The 22,810-nt window shown below is 42.0% G+C and overlaps 1 protein-coding gene and 2 long non-coding RNA genes across 3 annotated transcripts; 2 read left to right on the top strand and 1 right to left on the bottom strand.

Moving 5' to 3' along the window:
• The first annotated feature begins 7,496 nt into the window (after positions 1 to 7,496).
• On the top strand, positions 7,497 to 9,920 carry LOC120815537 (uncharacterized). Its single transcript, XM_078097499.1, has 3 exons — positions 7,497 to 7,532; positions 7,915 to 8,061; positions 8,318 to 9,920. Exons 1-3 carry the CDS (start codon positions 7,524 to 7,526, stop codon positions 8,531 to 8,533), a joined length of 372 nt encoding a protein of 123 aa, XP_077953625.1. The 5' UTR covers positions 7,497 to 7,523; the 3' UTR covers positions 8,534 to 9,920.
• A 1,711-nt stretch (positions 9,921 to 11,631) lies between these two features.
• Positions 11,632 to 18,143, top strand: LOC144390995 (uncharacterized). The gene is made up of 2 exons (XR_013454853.1): positions 11,632 to 12,404; positions 14,847 to 18,143. It is a non-coding gene; the product is annotated as an uncharacterized LOC144390995 (long non-coding RNA).
• LOC144390996 (uncharacterized) lies at positions 17,611 to 22,758 on the bottom strand. Its single transcript, XR_013454854.1, has 3 exons — positions 22,677 to 22,758; positions 22,203 to 22,259; positions 17,611 to 21,952 (listed from the first exon to the last, which is right to left on the bottom strand). It is a non-coding gene; the product is annotated as an uncharacterized LOC144390996 (long non-coding RNA).
• Positions 22,759 to 22,810: the final 52 nt, after the last annotated feature.

Below are 22,810 nucleotides of genomic sequence, written 5' to 3'. Positions count from 1 at the left end.
AACGCTTCCACTGTTTCCTGCACCTCAGACGGGACACAAACCACGTTGCCATGTATCGCTCTCTGGCGTCCTTTGGGAAGAGGAACGATCTTTGCAAACGCTATGCACTTGGCTATGAGATGTCTCTCCAATATGTTGAGGTCACACAGTTCAGGTGGAATGTCAGCGAGCTCCAAGTTGTTGGCTACAGCGAGTGTCGGCATGACTCCATCTTTAAGATGATTGTGGCAGGTGTGACAGATCCACTCTTCCTTTCTCTCATCAGGCCCATTACACTGCTGTTCATCTCTGCACTCGTCATCACACACATGGACGTACTTTCCTGTCAGGCATGCTGCAACCACGTCTGGATTTCTTACATAGTTTAACCGTTTACAGGGTTTCACTTGGTTTGGAAATGATGCTTTGTGACAGACGGTGCAAACATAAGTGGGACCGGACTTTATTTGTGACCTAAAAACAGATATGGCCTCTTTGATCAAACTGTTGTCACTTTCTTCTATTGGTTTATTTATCTGTCTGTATTTCCTTTTTATTTTCATGGCACATCTCATGTTCTGCATACTCTTATATGTAGGATTGTTTTTATATCTGTCTTTTATTCGTTGTTTCATTAGTTGTTTGTGTCTTATCCTGAATGCCTGGTCATGAGCGTATCGCTGAATAATATGAGATCTCTTCCTTTGTCTAAAATCAATGCTGTCTTTATAAAAAGCAGTGAAGTAACGTTTGAAGTACAGTTTTCTTTCCTTTCTAAACTCAGAATTGTCTCTGTAGTGGCCCACAAAGTGCTGTTTTTGTTTCTCCCTAAATTCAGGATTATTTCTGTAACGAGAGACCAAGATTTGTTTTTGTTTCTCCTTAAATTCAGCATTGTTTCGGTGACAAGAGACCAAGATTTGTTTTTGTTTCTCCCTAAATTCAGCATTGTTTCTGTGACGAGAGACCAAGATTTGTTTTTGTTTCTCCCTAAATTCAGCATTGTTTCTGTACTGGGAGGAAATGTACTCTTTCCGTTTTTGTTGAAAATCAACATTGTCTTTTGTATTATTTATTTTCTTTTGTCTAAATTCAGGGTTGTTCTGATATTGCATTCTTGCATGAGATTTTTTTTCTGCTTTATATGCTTTATTTGAGGCATATTTTTCCCTTTCTTTGCTTTTTTTAATCTCTTGCATTTGTTGATTTTTTTCTGAGATCATCAGTCTTCTCTTCATTTTTCTCCTTTTGTTTTTATTACACTTTGTCAGTTTGCATGAGATTCCCTGTAATAGAACATGAGATAGATCACTAGCAACAGTATTTTCTACTGAGGAAGAAATACTTGGTTCATTGAGAGAAGCATCATGTGATGGAAGGAAAGTGGATTTAGTTGACAGTTCTGGTTCATTGGAGTTTATGACCTCTTGTTGTCTCACCGATGATGTGAAGATGATGTCACTGGACTCTGCTGTCAATATGTTGTCAGATGGATCACTGAGAACAGGGTTTATCACTTGAGCAGTTGATTCTGATTCAGTGTGAGGAGCATCATGTTGTGATGAGGACCTCTGGTTGTTTTACAGCTGGAGTGTGAGGAGTCATTTCAGGTGAACTGGTCTAATCAGTGGCTGTAGGTGAGTTTGATTCATCCACAGGGACAGCTGTAGGTCTGCAGTCTGTGTTTGGGAGACAACCGTTCAGGTTGACTGTGTTCACATTGTAGAACTCCACAGGCTTCAACTCATAGTTACAGGAGGACTGTGTGTCCATCATTCTGTGGGACTTCTTGAGCCTGTCAATCACCTGGTGTGCGTGAACCGGCTGGTAGGGGCAAACCTCTGACTGTTCTGGAGTGTGGGTCAAAGAAACCGTACCTGCCTGACTTGGTTCTGAACACTGCGATACAAAAGAGTCTCATCAACAGCAAAGCGTACTTCACATCTGACAGCAAGCAGCTGAGTCCTGACTCCAGATCCAGAAAGCTATCCACAGCTCCAGGTAAAGGTTCTCCTAATGTGCCGCACCTTGAAAGCTGAGTCATGTCTGCATAGTGTGTAGCGCTGCGTGCAGAAACTTCATCAGTGAGCTCGTCGGTGGTCAGATAGATGTGATTAGTGACTTGTTTCCTGGTCTCTCTATACATCGTGTTACCTTTATACAAAACATGGTCCAGGTCTGCTCCGGTGGTGCTTTCATTCTCATGGAGGAATGCAAGAAAGGTCAGTGAGTTACAGGTGCACTGCCAATTTCTGGATCTGCCGTATCTGATAGAAGCCTGGCTGTGGGATGCACGGACATGTTGTTCAGAAGGCTGATCTCCAGGGTCTACACGGTCTGCATTAGAAGGTCCTGCTGCACATGGTTCTTTACTGGCTTGTCCTCTCTTTATAGTATCTGAAACCTGTGGTATGCATGAAGCATCAGGCTGACATCTCTGGTTCACCTGGTCCACATTAGAAGGTCCTGCTACACATGGATCATCACTGTGCTGTCCTCTCTTTACAGCATCTGCATAAGATGGTGGTGGTGCACATGAAGCAGTTGACTGAAAGGGCCCTTCAGATGGCTACATTTTGGTAGAAATTATCTTAATACTTTATTAGGCTATTGTTTATATTCAGGAGCAGTTGTTGTGGGAGTGTGATGACAGATGGATGCTTCTGAAGAACGTTGGATCAGCAGGAAACAGCCACTCCTGATGAATCCACTTCCTCCTGGTTGACGTCTGTGTTTTATTTCAGTATAAACAACAAAACACTGATATGCACAATGTAAGTTTATAAGAAAAAATTATGTATTCATGAATTAGGTATAATTGATACAATGCATGTAGCGGGATTATTTTCCCTTGTACGTAGATTAATCAAGTTAACAACAGTGTTTGCTCACAAAACAAACCTTTGAGTACAAACCAACAGAGGTCCACAGCAACAGCGATCAGGAGCAAATACACTTCTCTAATATGGATTTGTAATAGTTATGTATTTTATTATATATCATAGTGCAGTTGTCTTTAATTATGTTAATTCAATGCACTTTTGCAAATAGGGAAATCTACCTGATCAGGAAATCTACCTGATTCAATTATAAAGAGTACTTTTTTTACAATCCAATTCTTCAAGGTGTAGTTTTTCCAATTATAACAAAAAGATTTGTACTTTATGTTTTTTTCTGCTTCTGAATTAACTTTTCAATTCTTTGTTCAGGCCAATTTGGTTCAGGCCAATCTCATTAATAGTAAATTTCAAATGTTTTGTCAAATTAGTAAAAACAGTAATAGTATTGTATAAATATAGGAGTTGATAGGAGAGAGGTGAGAGTGAGAGAAGAGAATCTCTCATTCAATCTATCATTCAAAAAGGTAGATCAGGTACCAATAACCCGGGTGAGTGAGTGTTCAGAGGAGAGACAGAGAGCGGGAGAGTGGAGATACTCTCAGAGTTCTGTTCAGACAGGTTGCAATAACCTTAGGTTCAGGTTTCAGGGTTCAGGGTTCAGGTTTCAGAATATCAGGGTTTTCAGGCTTCTGTATACAGATAGAGTGGGATAGAAGAGGGATACAAAGATAGAGTTTCCAAAATCAGACAGAGCGGTAGATTTGACAGGAAAGCTAGAGTTATCAAATTGTAGACAGAGTGGATACAAGGTATAGGATAGACAGAGAGCCAATGGGATAGAGGAGGAGAGATGCTGGACAGCAGGACACCTGCAAGACACAAGAAAAACATCCGTTAGACAATCTTCTACCACCACTGGATCATTGAAGGTGTCATCTAACCGTAACATATATATGCTGGCAGGCACTTATTGAGTGTGGATTTAATTAATTATAGACTATTCTCCTGGAAAATGTTGACAGAGGGACATCAAAACTGTAGAAGGCTAAAGCTGTTGGTTGTACATCAAGAACTGTCAACAATGATTCCTGGGCCGATGTGGGGCTCCTGTGATGCTGTAAGTGCACGCGTTGTAAAGCCCTGAGAATATTTTTTTACGCTCTGTGAACCAAGCAGAACCCGTAACACAATACAGTGTTTCCCCTACCATTATAAGAGGGGGGGCGCGCCTCCCCCCTGAAATAACTCCACCCTCACCTGAAAAAGTGTGCCATTTAAAAATGTATATATATTGTTGTTGGGTTTTTTTTCTACGCACAGCAGTCCCACACTGACATTACTATGTTGCGAATATTTCCGTGTGGCACTCGCAGCAGCGGGGCAGAGAGCACCAGAGTAACAACAGCCCTCAAAGACACAGCTGACACAAAGCTGCTAACATACGTGCCGAAAATAAAACCAAGAGGTTGAGCAACACACGCATGCTGCTCACACAGGCAATGCAGCTCAGCCATCAGTGATTCATTACAACTAAAAGTTTTAAGAAAGTGCATCCAGTTGGCAATCATATGTGAGAACTTACTGTCAAATATCCAAGGAGTCACCAACACTGGCAGGCTGCAGTTAGACAGGGAAGAGGAGGCAGAAGGAAAGAGAACTCAATGAAGGTTTCGGGACAGATTATTATGATGAGAAGGCATACTAAACTCTAAACTATCCATCCATTGTCAAACCGCTTATCCTGCACACAGGGTCGCGGGGGGCTGGAGTTTACTTACAGCAATATCTGAATTGATGTGTGAACTTGCACTTTAGAGTCACCAGCCGTTATGGTCTGCCGTTCAAGAAAGAAAAGCCGAGTCGGCAGGAGGAGGAGGAGGGTGACGGATGAAGAGAGGGAGAGAAAAGGAGACATTTTCAGTTCAGTTTATTTAAAATGTACTTTCAATGTATTTCCTTATTGATCATTTTTGTCTCATTGAAAAATCACAATTATCACAAAAGTAATATAAAGAATATAAATATTCATTGCAGTGTGGCAGATTTGTGGCAAAACTGACTGATGTCAACAAGACAACAAATAATGAACATACATATTGAATATATTATTTCAATATGTGTTAATGCCTCTCGGGGACTTTAATAATTAAAATGGCTCTATAGTATCGTACATATAATCAGAGCTGGGGCAATTAGTTTGATAGCTGCAATAGCTGTATGAAATTAAAGAAAGAAATGTAAAACTCTCTGATTCCACCTTCTCAAACGTAATATCTTTTAATCGCTTAATTCCTCAATAAAAATAAACAAAGACATTTGAGGACATTATCTTGCAATATAGACTATAAAAAACGTGTCCCATTTCAAGTATTAACTATTCAACTGATAAAGAAACACAAACAAAAAATACATCAACAATTTCAAAAATGATATGTGGCAACCATCCACAAAATACAATGTAAATGTTCTTTTTAATAAATTGAAAAGATCTACGTATGTCATATACGTATGCAGTATAGTTGTGTAGTAGTGTTAGCTATTTCTGTAACTTACCAAACACAATGCAGATAAGGAGGATGCTCTGTTGTCTAGAGAGGAAACAATATGACAAACTGACATTAAGAAGGTTCAAACTTTCAGCCTTTAAACAAAACACCAAAAAGAAATTATTACATACAGAGAGAAGTAGATTACCGCTGTTCCATATTACCAACATAGTTAATTAACGTTAACGTTAGTTAATTATGTTTCTCAAAAGACAAACTACTTTAAATAGTATTGACATCGGATTTGTAACTTATCCATTATTCAGACATGAATGGAGGAGTGAAATATTCCCGTGGTTACCACCAAGTTAGTTACCCAACTAACCAGTTTATGCCAGTTAGGCTATGTTATTGTTAGCTACGTTTTGGCGTTGTCATACACAGGGAATATTTCACTCTTTCATTAGTGTACACATACTGCACGGGTTACAAACGGACGACAACGCCGTTTAACAACTATATAACTGTCATTACACCATCCAAACTATGAGCCCTTAGACCCGCGGCTCAGCGGTACTTACCGGTCAAGACTTCAGAGGAATTTGACGGAGATGCGTTGATGTGACGTTAGATTTGATTGATAAATTCAGGAACATTTGGGCATTACGCTCTCAAAATTCCGGGTTCGATAGAAACTGTACCAAACAAACCTCAAAGCTTAATTCCTCAGCTGTCTTAATGCATTTTATTAAATCTATAGTTGTCCTTTAAGAGCACTCGTATCATCAGCAAGATACTATAGTATAAGCTGATAAATTGACAACAAGATATGGTCAATACATGTGGTTAATTCTTGAAATGTGAAAAGTTGATTAAGTAATGTTTTCCTAAGGCATAATATGAATTCACTAATGATTTTTTAGTACATAATACGAGACTAATTCGTGACACTATTACCTTGCTAAATCTAGTTTTGGAAATATCAACATTAAGCTCCTACGCGGTGTATCAGGCAAACACTTACGTCAGCAGCCATTATATCCGACATCATCGGAGCGCTTTTGAACTCATCACTGTCAAAATCACTGTCAAAAATCCAAGAAAAAATTTTGCGGGCAAAAGTCCGTCTCGTGCAAGCAAAAGTCGGTGATTTGCCTCAGTCCTGTGAAAGCTGACAGAGAAGAAAGTTTGTTCCTCTCTAAATGAGATAAGAAAATGAAGAATATGAAGAATAACTGACATGAATTGAGTATTTATATTGTATAACCCTATAAGTATAACTCTTTTTAACAAAAGAAACAATTAAGTGACTAGAGTTGTTTAAAATGTTTAAGCTAGCGGTTAGATCGAGTATCTTGGTTAGCAAAAGCGATTTCCAAATAGTGGTCATCAATTTTTGAATGCAGTTTAGCGTTTTAGGCAAACGTAATGCTCTCTTTAATACGATACGATTAAGATATTAACCTTATACGTTTGTGATAACCATATACTAATGAAGCAACACAATATGAAATAAAAGAAACGTTTTAGAAAATAATGTGTACTAACCTACTACATAGCTTTTTCTTAATGCTTTGTGTTTATTTTAATATTTCAGAATAGCCCTAAAGACGCTTTTGACAACAAAGCCTCCAACACCCTATTTTCGCCCCCCGCCAATCCACCTATGTGTGGTGTTGGTGGTGGAGCAGCCCAGGGTGGTGGCCTGGGAGTTTGACTCAAATGGTGCGAGACCAGCACAGACTAAATTTAATATTCTGGCCGCACTAACAGATGGAGATTCAGTGGCCAAAGTCACTGTATTCGAGGAGTTTGGCAAAAGATTTAAGGATGGTGGGAGTTATAATGTAAAGGGGCTGTCCCTGAGAGGGCAGTCCCCCCCATATCAATTAAATATAACTATGGACACGCTGTTCTTTAGGAGCGCTCCTATAGCGCTCAGTGCAGCGCTCAAACTTGAAGCAGAGCTTCTAATACACCCCCCCTCTCCACTGACTCTGCTGAGCACCTGCCGGGATGCCAGGGGCCTGATAACCGTGGAGGGCGAGGTGGTCGAGGTAAATTAAGTTTCAGCCTACGGTGGTTTAAAAAGGAAACAGGTTTAATATTAGCTGCAAATTGGTATAAAATGTCAATTAACTGAAAGATCCATTTTGTTCAGCTGTCAGCTTTAAAAGAAATCACAGGGAGAGACGTCGTTCCATTGCGCAACGTCACGATGCAGCAGGTAGGCAGTCCACTTCATTCATACATACATATATGTAATAAAATACATTTATTAATTTAGATAGCTGAGTAATTACGCTGCATATATCGTATGAAGGCAAATAACTGTCAAAAATCCAAATCCATATCAAACATTTGCGGGCAAAAATCCATGCTCGCGCACACATGAAACATTCGCCAACTTTTGCTGCGCGAGATGGACTTTTGCCCGCGAATGTTTGATATGGATTTATTTTGACAGTGATTTGCCTTCATACGAGTCCTCAGACACATATATATATATATAATCTCTCTATATATATATAATATATCTATATATAGAGAGAGAGAGAGAAAGAGAGAATTAAAGTAATTAAAATATTATTTCACATTACCTTCTACAGGGGGAATCACAGATGTCGCTGTGTTTCTGGAGGGAGGCGGCCGTATGGCAGCTGCAGGTGGGGGCCCACATTAAAGTTTCCCATCTTAAAGCTGGGAGGTCTAACTATGGGCTCAGACTCCAGTCCACAAACTTTTCCACCATCGAGGTAGGCCTACTTGTTTTTTTATGAAATTGAAACAAACATTCACTTTTTAGACAATCTTTACACTATCTGGCTTCAACAGCAACGTTTGATTGGGTGATGTTATGTTAAATTTGAAGTGGCTATTTTAAAAAAAAGTTGAATAAATTATAATGCAATGCCTCCGTGCTGGGGTTATTTTATTTGCCTGCTTAAAAACGATAATGATTGCTCTGGATTGCGTCTGACAGCGGGATAATGTCTACTTTTCTCTCAACAGGAGGTACGCTCAGAGGACATCGTGGGGGCACTCGGGGTGATGGAGATTGAGGGAGATCCGGGGAACCTCAACCTTCTCCTAGAAGACGGCCGTACCGTCTTAATTGAGGAGAGATTGTGGGAGCCAATCGAACTTGTCATGATCGAACCTGTGATAAAAGTTCAAATTAAAATGACAGGAAACAAGGTGCAGGCGGTTGAAGTGGCGAAAAATTAAAATTTCTACTGTTATAAAATGTATATGTTTATAAGATTGTGTTCATAATGTATTAGTTATGTGTTCATTTTGTTTTGACTTGTTACTTATGTTCAATTGTTTTTTACGCTTGTTTATAATTGTTATTTGTTGCAATAAATATTCAACCGTAGCAATGTTGTCCGTCACTGTTCATTTTGAATGCCGCATGTGACTTATTTTCAGTAGAGGTTTCTTATCCCTTTAGCAATGATGGCTGGTGGAACACTTCCAATAGGACCATCCAATCAATTTCAGCAAACATTCAAGTATTAGTTAATAAAAACAATTAAGGTATCAAAAGCATTAGTACCTTGCAGTTGGGTATAATTTATTCCAGCACTAAAAAAGCAGTAAATAACACTGACATCTTATTTCTGTCACCCTCACAGGTAATTCAGTATAATATTTATACATTTTATATTATGTGTCCTTCAAACTATGACGTTATCAATCGATAGGCCTCATCAAAAACATTACAGTAAGAATTCCCTCCATGGGGGTTATATTTTGAAATGTTGGCATTGGGGAAGGTAGAAGGACACTAGAGAGAGCAAAGGTGAAAGAGAGGGAGGGAGGAAGAGAGAGAACGGGAGAGAAGGTGAGGAAGGGAGAGAAAGTGAGGAAGGGAGAGGGGGAGGAAAGGAAAGAGAGGAGGAGGAAGGGAGAGTGGGGGGGGAGAAAGAAAGAGGGGGAGGAAGGGAGAGGGAGAAAGAGAGAGGGGGAGAATGAGAGGGAGAGAGAGAGGCTGAGGAAGGGTGGAATGGTGAGAAAATGAGTGGGAGGAATGGAAGGAGAGGAGAAGGAAGAAAGAGGGGAGGAATGGATAGAGAGGAGGAGGAAGGGAGAAATGGGGATGAATGGAAAGAGAGGAGGAGGAAGAGAGGGGAGAAAGAAAGAGGGTGAAGAAGAGAGGGGCAGAAAGAGGGAGGATGGGAGAGAATGAGAGGGACAAAGAAAGAGAGGATGGAATGGTGAGGAAGGGAGAGGGGGATGAATGGAAAGAGAGGGGGAGGAAGAAAGAAGAGGAGGAGGAAAGAGGGGAGGAATGGAAAGAGAGGAGGAGAACGAAAGAGGGGAGGAGGAAGGGAGAAAGGGGGAGGAAGATGTTCAGTTAGTCCACGTTAGTGTGCTCCTTGTGACAAGCTAGCGCCATGTTCTCCCCACGTAGGTCTATGTGTCTGTCAGACTACGTAGGGGAGGGAGAGTGAGTGCTGGCACGAGCCTGTGTGGTCGTCATGGAGACGGCGCAGTTGCTGTTTTCGCGGGCTGATCACAGAGTAAACGGATTTTACCAAGAAACCACACCTCAAACAAATGACAACCAGCGCAAAACTGTCTGTCCGGTAAAAAATACGGCTCCTGTCGAAGTTTACAAAACGTGTACCTTCTGGATTTTTTGAGAAATATGTCGGCAGATTTGTATTGGAGCCTATGGGGCTTTTGGCAGAGGTTGTGTCACTCTAACACTCCTTAAGCAAAAACTAAAGAACTCTGGGATTCCATGAACACATTAATCCAATCAGCACGACCATGCCCTCATTAATCTGAAGAAATGAAGCCTCTAGAGTGTATACTTTGGCTGCAAGGACAGAAGTTCCATATTTTTTTAACCAGATTCTGGCGCTGCCTCACACTCTAGCCCTTGAGGTCCCCACTCTAGCAGACGCAATACACACTCATGTAAAAGTCAGAAACGGAGCGAAGAACTAGTGAAACATAATCAGTGATTATGAAAAAAGTACAATAGATATCAACAAGCAGTTTTTTTCATAAAATAGTTGAGACTTGTGTCAACATTTGAAAGTTTAAATGGTGTCTGTAGCTGAAAGATTGGCGAAGCTGAAAAATCTGAAAGTTGAAGAAGTTTAGGAGGATTTGAAAACAAACTCCATTTGAAAACCATGTTAAAATATGAATAATTATTGATTTATATAAATTCAAGCTTAAGAGGTAGAAAGCTGAAAAGTCATAGCCCTCAAGCCAGAAAGGAGCTGAACATTTTAATATTTGAACGGTTTTAATAGCTGAAAGTGTGAAGGAGTTGAAAGGTGCCACGGAAGAAATAGAATAAGTTGAAATAAAGAATAGAAGAACAATACTTGGAACGCTTAATGCATTCCAACAATGATAAGCTGAATAAAGATTCGAAGAACAATACCTAGAAAATGCATTTCCTGCTGAAAATGCGTTGGAATGTGTGCGTGTAGGTGGTAAAAACATTCTGTGAACAATTGTCTTGGGCTACAAGGTCAGTGGTTGACCCTGAGATGGAGAGATAGAAAGATCTAGGGTTGCAGCTGTGTTTGGGGAAGGGGGTTATCTTGCTCTCACAAACCTTCGATCAAAGGAGCATTGGGTGTTTGTAATGGGAAAATGATATGTGACCCTTTTAAATGCTTCATTTGTATAACCAGTTTATTAGTTGCAAGTGCTTAGGTCACAAAGGCCCTGACATAAGAACTGATGTCTCCCACTTGGATTAGATGTTTCCAGGGTCATAGCTGTAGAGATTGAACAAAGTGTTTGTTATGTCTATGACCACCTTTGTTTTAGCATGTTGGGAGAGCAGGGACACGGTCAAAGAACTGACGTGTCTTACATGGATAAGATGTTCCCAGTACCCTGGCTGTAGATACTCAACAAGATGGTTAACGGTTTCTGTTGACGCCACCGATATCTAAACTTAGGTATAAGAACTGCCTCGATGTGTTGGGAAGAAAAGGAGGTTCTTGACAGTCTACTGACCACGTAGCTGTTGTGACCCTTTTTCCCTTGCAAGGAAATAAACGGAGAAAAGACATACTTGACTCAGAGCCTTTGTTTCTTACTTAACGATTGTCTGTGCAAAATCTTCCACCACAATTTGGTGTCAGAAGTGGGATCGTTTGAAGCTCCGTCGGGACTCCGAGGACGTCCGGGAAGGGACCCCTTCAGGATCCACCAAACGTGATTCTGCCCTATACCTCATCACACTCAGAGAGAGGGGACCGGCGACCAAAAGAGACCTGATTGGCTTCAACACGATCCGATGAGGAAGATTTTCACACGAATCGGGTAAGAAGTTGATATTCTGGCAAAGACAGTTATGAGTGATCCAATGTGTGTGTATCAGTGGTGGCTTCCGGTTGACTCACAATCAGAACTGTCCCACCTGGCAGCATCACGCGTCCAGCCTGAGGCAGAGTGCATGGATGCTTCATATCTCCACTGCACAGCTCATGTGTCACATGGGCCAGATAAGCAATATGATGCATTATTTCTACAGGATCTGAATGATCAAATTGCATGTATGACATTGTTTTGGTCCACACTTAAATGTGCTGTTTCCGTTTCTCTCACCCCCTCTCAGCAGCACCTCTTCAATGTGGACTCTTCTTTCCCACACATCTCCTTGTCTAAAGCAGCAACAGACCAATGGAGAGATTTGGGACCTTTTGTCGCAGCGTGCGAGGCATTGACAGATTGGGAGGCTACACCAGATCCACTTGTGATGCGCTCTCCGTTGACAGGCTTCTTTAAACAGCCATTCGCATTTTGCACACCTGCTCTCAGATCTGTTTATGTCATGGATGAAAATAACATATTTTTTGACACACACACTGATACATTTTTGACTAATGTCTCCTCTATTTCTCCTGCCCTTAGTTCTGTTCCAGACACCTTGTGGGCAGCGCATAAATATGATGTGGGACTCATCAAAAAATGTCAACCTGTGGTCATCACTCCTCGATCAGACTTCCGTCCCCACAAACATCAATACCCACTGCGCCAAGAGGCCATTGACGGTATAACACCGGTGTTCAACTCCCTCTTAAAGGCCGGAGTCATTGTTCCATGTCCTGACTCGCCGGTAAGAACACCTATTTTTCCAGTTAAAAAGATCAGAGATGCAGGCAAACCAACTGAGTGGCGCTTCGTGCAGAACCTAAAAGCAGTTAATGCAGCCGTCCACGCACGAGCCCCAAATGTTCCCAACCCTTACACCATTATGGCACAGGTTCCACCTGATGCTCGATGGTTTTCCGTGGTTGACCTCTCAAATGCTTTTTTCAGTGTCCCTGTGGACATTGACAGTCAGTTTTGGTTTGCGTTTAATTTCAATGGCAAGCCTTACACTTTCACACGCTTGTGTCAGGGCTACACAGAATCACCTACGATCTACAACGAGGCACTCAGGGAAAGTTTGGAGAGCCTCACTTTGTCTCCAGGAACAGCTCTTTTGCAGTATGTTGATGACTGTTTAATTGCAGCTCCAACACAAAAGCAGTGTGAACAGGACACACTCAAATTGCTTCAACACTTAGCAGCGGAAGGACACAAGGCCAGCCTATCCAAACTACAGTTTGTTTCACAGAACGTTCATTTCCTAGGCCATAACATTTCCGGTGAAGGGAAGACACTATCACCAAAACGCATCGCCTCAATTGTAACACTTCCAAAACCACAAACCAAGAAACAGATGATGTCATTTTTGGGAATGTGTTCCTACTGTAGGTCATTTATTCCAAATTACTCCCAACTCGAGCAACCTCTGTCCGCATTGATACATGGGAAAAATCTCAGCGCGCATGATAAAATTCAGTGGCTCCCTGCAGCCTCTCAAGCTTTCACGGACATGAAATGCGCGTTACAAGTTCCTCCGACTTTGGGTCTTCCTGATCCTCACAAACCGTTCACACAAACCGTTGATGAACGTTCTGGATGTATGACATCAGTGCTCCTACAATCCCATGGCGATAAACTACGACCAGTAGCACCGCTACGACCGCTGCAATGTCCTCAATCCTGCATCTCTTCTCCCCACTCCGGAGGATGGAGAGGAGCATAATTGTTTGGCTGAGCTGGAAGCTCAGTGCACACCTCGATCAGACCTCGCAGACACACCTCTGCTCAACAGTGACATGGTAATGTATGTTGACGGATCTGCTTCACGGGATCCCCTGACTGGTTCTAATCTTGTGGGTTTCTCTGTTGTTTCAGACTCAGCTGTTCTGTGTTCCGGCCCTCTTCCATGTCACCTCTCAGCCCAAGCAGCAGAATTAATCGCGCTGACAGAAGCTTGTAAACTAGCTGAGGATAAAACGACAACCATTCACACTGATTCCAGATACGCTTTTGGCGTGGTTCATGATTTCGGCGCGCTGTGGAGACACAGAAATGTTCTCAAATCGGATGGCAAACCAGTGTTACACCACACTCTGATAGCAGAACTATTGGATGCCATTTTGTTGCCCACAGCTATTGCCGTTTGTAAATGTGCAGCGCACACATCCGGCACAGGCGACATCGCAAAGGGGAATGAGCGAGCGGACTTAGCTGCAAAAGCGGCTGCTAGACGTCCTCTTCCCAAACCATCACGCCCAGTTCCTGCCATGTGTTCTCTTCCCTCCTCTCTTGCAGCCGTGCAGTCCCTCTCTACTTCAGATGAGAGACGTTTTTGGTCCTCCTCAGGCTCCAAATTCATAGACGGCATCTGGTATGGTCCGAATGGTAATCCATGCTTACCTAAACATTTCTTCCCTCACTATGCGAAATTGACTCATGGGTTAGACCATGTGTCAAAAGGGGGAATGTTAAGTATCATTGATGCAACATGGTTCACAAAAGGCTTTGCAGCTTACGCACAAAGGTTCTGCCAAGCATGCATAACATGTGCAACTCACAATGTAGGTCGTTCAGTACAGGTGTCACATCATGCAGCACATCCACCGCCTACAAGACCGTTTGAACATGTAATGATGGATTTTGTGGAACTCTTCCCATCGGAAGGTAAGAAGCACTGTCTTGTAATGGTAGACATGTGGTCCAAATGGGTTGAGGTGTTTTCCTCCAGTAAGCAGACAGCCTCCACAGTGGCTAAAGCCTTGATTTCAGAGATCATTCCCCGCTGGGGAATCCCAAGCAAAATTTCTAGCGACAATGGTTCACATTTTGTCAACCAAGCAATCACAGAATTAAGTGCATACCTGGGTATTGACTTAAAAACACACTGCGCATACCATCCAGCTAGTGGAGGAGCGGTAGAGAGAGAGAATGGAACATTGAAAACAAAACTGGCCAAATGTTGCACAGACACAGGTCTACCGTGGACAAAAGTACTGCCCTTGGTTCTGATGTACATGCGGATGAGGAAACGAACACGCAGCAACCTAAGCCCATTTGAAATCCTTTTCGCAGTTCCTCCCCATATAGGTGTGGAAGCTCCAGGAACACCACTCCCTTCCACCACAATGTGCGAGAATGACATGTTAACCTATTGCATTCGACTGTCTTCCACTTTGTCTGATGTAAGAAAACAGGTTGTAGCTGCACTTCCAAGAGAAGCAACGGGTCCACTACACCGACTGCAACCAGGTGACTTCGTGGTGGTAAAGGACTTCAGGAGGAAAAGTTGGAAAGCTAAACGGTGGCAGGGTCCATTCCAGATTCTCCTGGTCACCCAAACAGCGGTCAAGGTAACTGAAAGAGCAACTTGGGTCCACGCATCCCATTGCAAGAAGGTTCCAGATCCAGTACCAGCAGTGGGCTCAGGCGACCCTACCTCCACAAAAAGTGTCAATCAACCGACACCACCGATCCAGTGACCACGGACGGACAGTTGACCGACAGACACACAGTGCATTGTGATCTGTGTTGACTGTCTACAACGCGGGTGCCTCACAAGAAAGAAGGTTGGCAGACTCCACATCCCAACGTGTACCTGCGGACCAACACAAGAAGAAGAACACGGCCAGGACCCCTCCACATAGACACAGTAGTTGTTTGTGTCACTACGGTTTTTGAGATTTTGTAATCAGCTATCTAAAGAGTGGTTCTCTCTTATCATGGAACGACAGCGTTCATGGAACCCCCTCAGACGACTGGGGGGGACTCGTGTAACCATGTGTTTATTTGCAGGTGTCACTTTATTTGTGTTGATTCCATATTTTGTCCTCCACCAGAAACATTTAGACGACTTACTTGACCGACGCAACAACTCAACTCACTCTAACTCGACCATTCGCAACCGCACCAAGCGAGCACTGACCCGCCTAGACAACCGGTTCGAAAATGGGATGAACCCATTGAACAAATATTCTGCAAATATGTGGTGGCGCTATGCTCAACACGTAGCGACAAAAGAAAATGCTTCCGACGTATGTTCTCCGCTACCCATCAGCACTAATCAACCACGGCTAGCCGTAGCCCCCCTGGGGAGGTCTGAAGGATGTTTCTGCGGGCTCTCGGTTAGTGGGTGGTATGTGCCCCCCATAGTCCTGTATATATCCAACGATAGCGACAAAGATTCTTTGTTTATTTATGAGTTATCCCCATGGGAAACGATAGATGATTTGGACTGTGCACAATCTCACGATATCAAACGATACACGGCTAACCAAACGTCTACATTCGCCCTCCAGGCTCAGGAAAGCCCAACACGGTTTCCTCTCTGCTATGCTCGTGATGGGACACATCCAGTGGGGAAAACAGACCCTGCAAGGTGTGACACGATCCTCATTGCAGGAAACCATGCGTTTAATGATTTAAATTGCAATAAAGACCATTTCCCACCTTTCCGGAACGACTGCGCCAAAAACCACAACAGGAGCTTTTGCCAAGCTAAGGGCACTGCAGAAAAGGCCGCAAAAGTGCCCATTCATCTCCAAAAATGGTCGTGTTCTGGCTGGACTTTCACTCCAGTAAATCCACGAGATTGCCCGCCCAATGTTAATTGTTCTGTTTTCCATTTCACTTTCCTCCCTGGGAAGAACGGTACTTATCCAGTGACCGAGGGATGGTGGCTGTGTGGCACCACCCTCCGCGTGTCTCTCCCCCCTCAGTGGAGCGGAATATGTACTCCTGTTCGCGTTACTGATCATACTTTTATTCTCACAGCTACAACACGGACAAGCAAACGAACAAAACGAATGGCCGCATTGGACACTGGCCTTAACCCGGAAGTCAATTTTGCACCACACAACTCAATCTGGGGCAGCGATGTGCCTGACGAGTTCAAACACGCCAGTACGTCAGTTAAAGTTTTGTGGGGACTATTTCCATGGACAGGAGTGGGGAAAAACACGCTACGACTGGAAACCGTTGATTACCGTTTCAAAAGCTTTGTAAACATGACTCCAGCTGGCCTTAAGGGTATTCGCGAGGAAATGACCGCCATGCGTTTAATGATTATGCAGAACCGCATGGTACTAGACCAATTGACCGCTGCCCAAGGAGGTGTTTGTGCTATCATAGGAGAATATTGCTGTACGTTTATCCCTGAAAATGACAAAGATGAAGGCATTATCCATCAGGCGATACAAAACATGACAAAACTTCAGGAATCTATGACAAGAGACAAATCTCCCTCCCCAGATTGGCTCACACGGGTGTGGTATTCATGGAAAGGAACACTAATACAAGCAGCTACTATCCTCTGTGTTCTCTTCGCATTCGTAATTTGCGGTATCCCATTGATCCGTCATACGATTGCCCAACTCTTGGCGAAACAAATGGCTATGTACAGCCTGGGGTCACCTGATGACTCACCACCAAACTTGTTCCCTAGACGCGACTCTGACGTTAACCCCAACAGTGACTCGGACTCCCTTGACGAGCTGAACACTTACGACCTCGACACATACGCATAGTGACATAGTGACACACTGTCTGTGTGCATTCCTGGTGTTCTAAATGTTTTTGGTTTCACAGTAGCTTGCTAAAACAATGAGAAATAACATTCTCACAAAAACAGCTTTTATCCCTGCATTTAATAGTATGTAACGTAAATATGATTGATATAATGACCTTTCCACAATATTCTATATCTGTATTGTGTGAGAGGGGATCAAGTTCTGGTATTGTGATTTAAACATGTTTTCATTTCTTTTTTATTTCAATACTGTACACATGACATCTGGGGTGTAACGCTCAAATCCTGTGAGAAGGTTTCCAGTCTTTATCTTCTCCTAACAGATTTCTTCCTATTTTCCCATTTCGGAGGGGTTTTTTTAGGGAGTTTTTGTTCTGTGGCATGCAAAGTTTTGTGAGCGATGTCCAGATGTTCATGTTTTGTGATATTTGATGTGGTAGATATCGGATGGTACATTTTTAGAGTAGTCATTCTAAATTGATTGCATAGTTTGTGATTATTATGTAATCAAAAGAGTGGAATGTAATGGGAAAATGATATGTGACCCTTTTAAATGCTTCATTTGTATAACCAGTTTATTAGTTGCAAGTGCTTAGGTCACAAAGGCCCTGACATAAGAACTGATGTCTCCCACTTGGATTAGATGTTTCCAGGGTCATAGCTGTAGAGATTGAACGAAGTGTTTGTTATGTCTATGACCACCTTTGTTTTAGCATGTTGGGAGAGCAGGGACACGGTCAAAGAACTGACGTGTCTTACATGGATAAGATGTTCCCAGTACCCTGGCTGTAGATACTCAACAAGATGGTTAACGGTTTCTGTTGACGCCACCGATATCTAAACTTAGGTATAAGAACTGCCTCGATGTGTTGGGAAGAAAAGGAGGTTCTTGACAGTCTACTGACCACGTAGCTGTTGTGACCCTTTTTCCCTTGCAAGGAAATAAACGGAGAAAAGACATACTTGACTCAGAGCCTTTGATTCTTACTTAACGATTGTCTGTGCAAAATCTTCCACCACATGTTACCCTCAGCTCCACCTGAGTTCTTATTGTTGGAATGCATTAAGATGCATTCCAAGTATTGTTCTTCGAATCTTTAATCAACTTATTCTTCTATTTCTTCCGTGGCACCTTTCAACTCCTTCACACTTTCAGCTATTAAAATCCTTCAAATATTAAAATGTTCAGCTCCTTTCTGGCTTGAGGGCTATGACTTTTCAGCTTTCTAGCTCTTAAGCTTGAATTTATATAAATCAATAATTATTCATATTTTAACATGGTTTTCAAATGGAGTTTGTTTTCAAATCCTCCTAAACTTCTTCAACTTTCAGATTTTTCAGCTTCGCCAATCTTTCAGCTACAGACACCATTTAAACTTTCAAATGTTGACACAAGTCTCAACTATTTTATGAAAAAAACTGCTTGTTGATATCTATTGTACTTTTTTCATAATCACTGATTATGTTTCACTAGTTCTTCTCTCCGTTTCTGACTTTTACATGAGTGTGTATTGCGTCTGCTAGAGTGGGGACCTCGAGGGCTAGAGTGTGAGGCAGCGCCAGAATCTGGTTAAAAAAATATGGAACTTCTGTCCTTACAGCCAAAGTATACACTCTAGAGGCTTCATTTCTTCAGATTAATGAGGGCATGGTTGTGCTGATTGGATTAATGTGTTCATAGAATCCTAGAGTTCTTTAGTTTTTGCTTAAGGAGTGTTAGAGTGACACAACCTCTGCCGAAAGCCCCATAGGCTCCAATACAAATCTGCCGACATATTTCTCAAAAAATCCAGAAGGTACACGTTTTGTAAACTTCGACAGGAGCCGTATTTTTTACCGGACAGACATAAATAACACCTCCCTGCGTTCGGTAGAGTCTTGGGTCTCGCACAAACAGCGTATTTTTTAGATAGCTGTTATAGTTTTGCGCTGGTTGTCATTTGTTTGAGGTGTGGTTTCTTGGTAAAATCCGTTTACTCTGTGATCAGCCCGCGAAAACAGCAGCTGCGCCGTCTCCATGACGACCACACAGGCTCGTGCCAGCACTCACTCTCCCTCCCCTACGTAGTCTGACAGACACATAGACCTACGTGGGGAGAACATGGCGCTAGCTTGTCACAAGGAGCACACTAACGTGGACTAACTGAACATCTTCCTCCCCCTTTCTCCCTTCCTCCTCCCCTCTTTCGTCCACACAGGCTCGTGCCAGCACTCTCTCTCTCTCTCTCTCCCCTACAGAGTCTGACAGACAAGCAGGCTCACGTGGGGTGGGTTTCTCAGCCAATCACATACTGTCTACTCTTATCCAATAGAAATCTTTCGTTCAATGTGTGAGCGGGAAAATAGAGAATCCTTGACATCTTGACTCATCATTTACATAAACTATCCTGAAGTCGAAAACAGAGAAGTAAGTTTTTTTGTCCTCATAAATGTGATAATCAAAACTATATGAATAATACTTGACATATACTATATATATATATATCTTATTATATATATATACATCTTTTATTGACAAACTATTACAAAACAAAACTATTATATAGCATTTTTTAAAACATTGCTAGCTAGATATCTCAAAGTAGCAGCCATCAATTTCCTGTTCCTCTGACATCCAACTAATTGTCATTAACTTAGTCGCCTGAAGGTCAAAAGCTGAGAGAAGTGTTTTTTCCCCTCAAATGTACTAATTTAAAATAATAGCTGACATATACTATATATCATTATATTGACAAATTACATTAAAACGTTTTTTAAACATTGCTAGCTAGATATTGGTCATACGATATCTAGCTAGCACCGTCATTTCCTGTTTTAGGCATACAAAAGTGTCATTTCTAAGATGAAATGTGTTCTAGCTTACTCCCTAACTTAGTGTCCATTTTTATATTTCAGAATGGCCCTAAAACAGCTTCTTGGGACCAAACCGCCCACTGCTTATTTTAAACCACCAGCAATCCACCTATGCGTGGTTCTCAAAAAAGAGCAGGCCAGGGTGGTGACCTGGAACTTTGGTGTAACTGGTGCAAGTCCAGCTGTGACTAAAAACAATGTTGTAGTGGTTTTTTCGGACGGGAAGTCGCTTACAAAGACAACAATTTATGAGGAGTTTTCCTCAAAGTTTCAGGAGGGTGGGAGTTATTTTGTTAAGGGGTTTGGATTAAGAGGGCAGTCGGTACCCTACATGCTCAACATAAGCAGGGAAACCGTCTTCTTTAGAAGCGGTCCAATAGCCATTAGCCAAGAGCTCAGGAGCCAAGCGGAGAGCCTCTTCTGCCCCCCACCTCCTCTGACCCCCCTGAGCAGCTGTACAGATGTGGCTGGGCTGTTCATCGTGCAGGGGGAGGTCCTCGAGGAGAGTTCAATCTTGGCCTGTCGTGGTGTAAAAAAGGGCTCACAAATCCATCTTGTAAAGTGTCAGTGGTATGAAATCAGGGCTCTACGCTAATGTTTTCCTCAAGGAGTACATGAAAAAAATTAGGAGCAGTGTTTTTTTTAAGCAGGTCCTGCTCATTGCCACACTATTTCAGTGCTTGCCCATTGCAGAGCCATAGAAAAGAGTTGCGACACTTCCACACTTTTTTATATGGCTCTGGACCATTGGTTGCAAATTGTCGCTCTCATTTGCATAAAGTTTAGTGCATCTGGTATCGTTTGGTTATTTTTCCAATACCAGTCCTAACCCGATACTTTTAAAATGATACTGGTGCCTGAACAGATACTTCTTTCGAGAAAGAAAAAGTACATTACGAATGATGAAATTGGAAAAGGGGTTTGTTTTCTTCCAATTGAAAAATATATCAACCGTTTAAACAATACTGTAAATATGAATGAATAAAAAACACTTTGGTTCAAACTTAACGTCAAACTATGAACATTATATGAACTGTTTACCAGTTTAATTAGAGATTACCATCTTTAAGAGCCAAAAGGTGTGTGTGTGTGTGTGTGTGTGTATGTGTATGTATATATATATATAGTTGATTATTTTGAATTTGAAGAATAGTAAATTCATTATTTGATTTTAGATCTATGCTCATTGTGCAGGAACTAAAGATTTGTAACATATTGGAAAGCATTTACGTAGATTAACGCTCCTTGTTTGTAACACAGAAGAGCTGCATTAAGCACGAGAGGATATAGTTCTACTGTGTGATAGAATTTATTATTCATTTATTTTTTAGTAAACACTTTGCTGCGTAAAAAAGACGAAAATAATCAGGCAATCTCCTGCCATTCGTGTGAGGAAGTGAAGTCACCTGTCTGCAGCTCAATGTGCAACATCACTGAAGAAACAACGCTACATGCTCGGATTAATACTTCGGTGGGGGCACGGATTGTCCGACAGGACGGGAGAGGCCGGATGGGGGTCGGGGGGGACGCCGCTCCGCCCGCTGGTGGCCGCGTGCTCACCTGTGTGAGTGCAGGTGTCTGCCTGTGTACTAGGGATGTCACAAGAACCGATACTTACAGTACCTTTGCATACTAAAATATCAAAACACCGACGATGGCTATTTTTTAAAGTTCCCGCGCATTGGTGCTGCACCTCTTCTGGAACTGAGTATAGTATACGCAGTATAGGCTTCAGTCTTCCAGTCGACGTTTACATTCAGAAAACAAAGATGGAAACTGCGGCTGCAGCGCTCGTCCCACCTCGACTTGTTGACAAGAAAGGCGCAAAGAGTCGGGTATGGCAGTACTTTGTGTTTGAGGCAGATGACGTGATTATTTTTTTGGTGGGGTTAGCCAATCAGTTTCAGTAAACATCCCTGTATGATTCAATGCAAAAAAGCATTTCAAACACGTATAATTACTCTGCAGTTAAATATTTAACATAATAACGACATCTTATTCCAACAATTCAGTATATTAATATACGCACACATATATAAAACAATATGCAGAATATAACTACCATATCATAACTATTATAAATATACTACAATAAATAGCCCCACAAAACGTCATACACAATGAGTTATTTTGGATAAAATGTACGTCGTGGTTGTGTGTCCTCACCTCAGTCCTGTGTGCGGGGGAAGTCCTCGAAGTAAGTTCAATCTTAGCCTGCAGTGGCTAAAAAAAAAAAAACACAAAATCTCACTCCAAGGTTTTTTGAAAAATTCGCAGCTCTGATGATCTTTTAGTGAATTTACATTGATTTAGCTAAAGCTGAAACAACAGAAACTGTCACTTAGCTGTAAAACAAATACAAACGAATATGTAACCGAATATATATACAGATTAATCACACTGAACTGGATTGCGTACCACGTGCCCAGGAGGACGACATAGTATTGGTGCTAGCTAACGTTAGCTAAAACGGACGTCAATACAGACCATAAAACATGATCAAACATATCACTAACTTAATAAAAGCATGGCAAGTTTAGACAAAGACCACTAACATCCAAAATAATAAAACTAGCCACACCATGCATGTATATTTAAAGTAAATTAAACATTGACCACAGACACTCGTAAACACGTTACCTCATGGCAAATCCTCAATTGCGCATTGGATTACCCACAATTCTTCTTCTTCTTCTTCTTCTTCTTCTTCTTCTTCTTCTTCTTCTTCTTTGTTTTATGGCGGTAGGCAAACAACTTTAGGGTGCATTTCCGCC

Source organism: Gasterosteus aculeatus, chromosome Y (assembly GCF_964276395.1).
Source record: "Gasterosteus aculeatus chromosome Y, fGasAcu3.hap1.1, whole genome shotgun sequence".
Lineage (NCBI taxonomy): Eukaryota > Metazoa > Chordata > Actinopteri > Perciformes > Gasterosteidae > Gasterosteus > Gasterosteus aculeatus.
The sequence above is the reverse complement of the archived record's forward strand: the minus strand, read 5'-3'. Positions and strand labels throughout refer to the sequence as shown.

Bases quoted from the DNA above. Each gene is read 5' to 3' on its own strand.
- LOC120815537 (XM_078097499.1), top strand. The intron at 8,062-8,317 runs GTAGGCCTACTT...TTCTCTCAACAG, and splicing joins CAAACTTTTCCACCATCGAG to GAGGTACGCTCAGAGGACAT.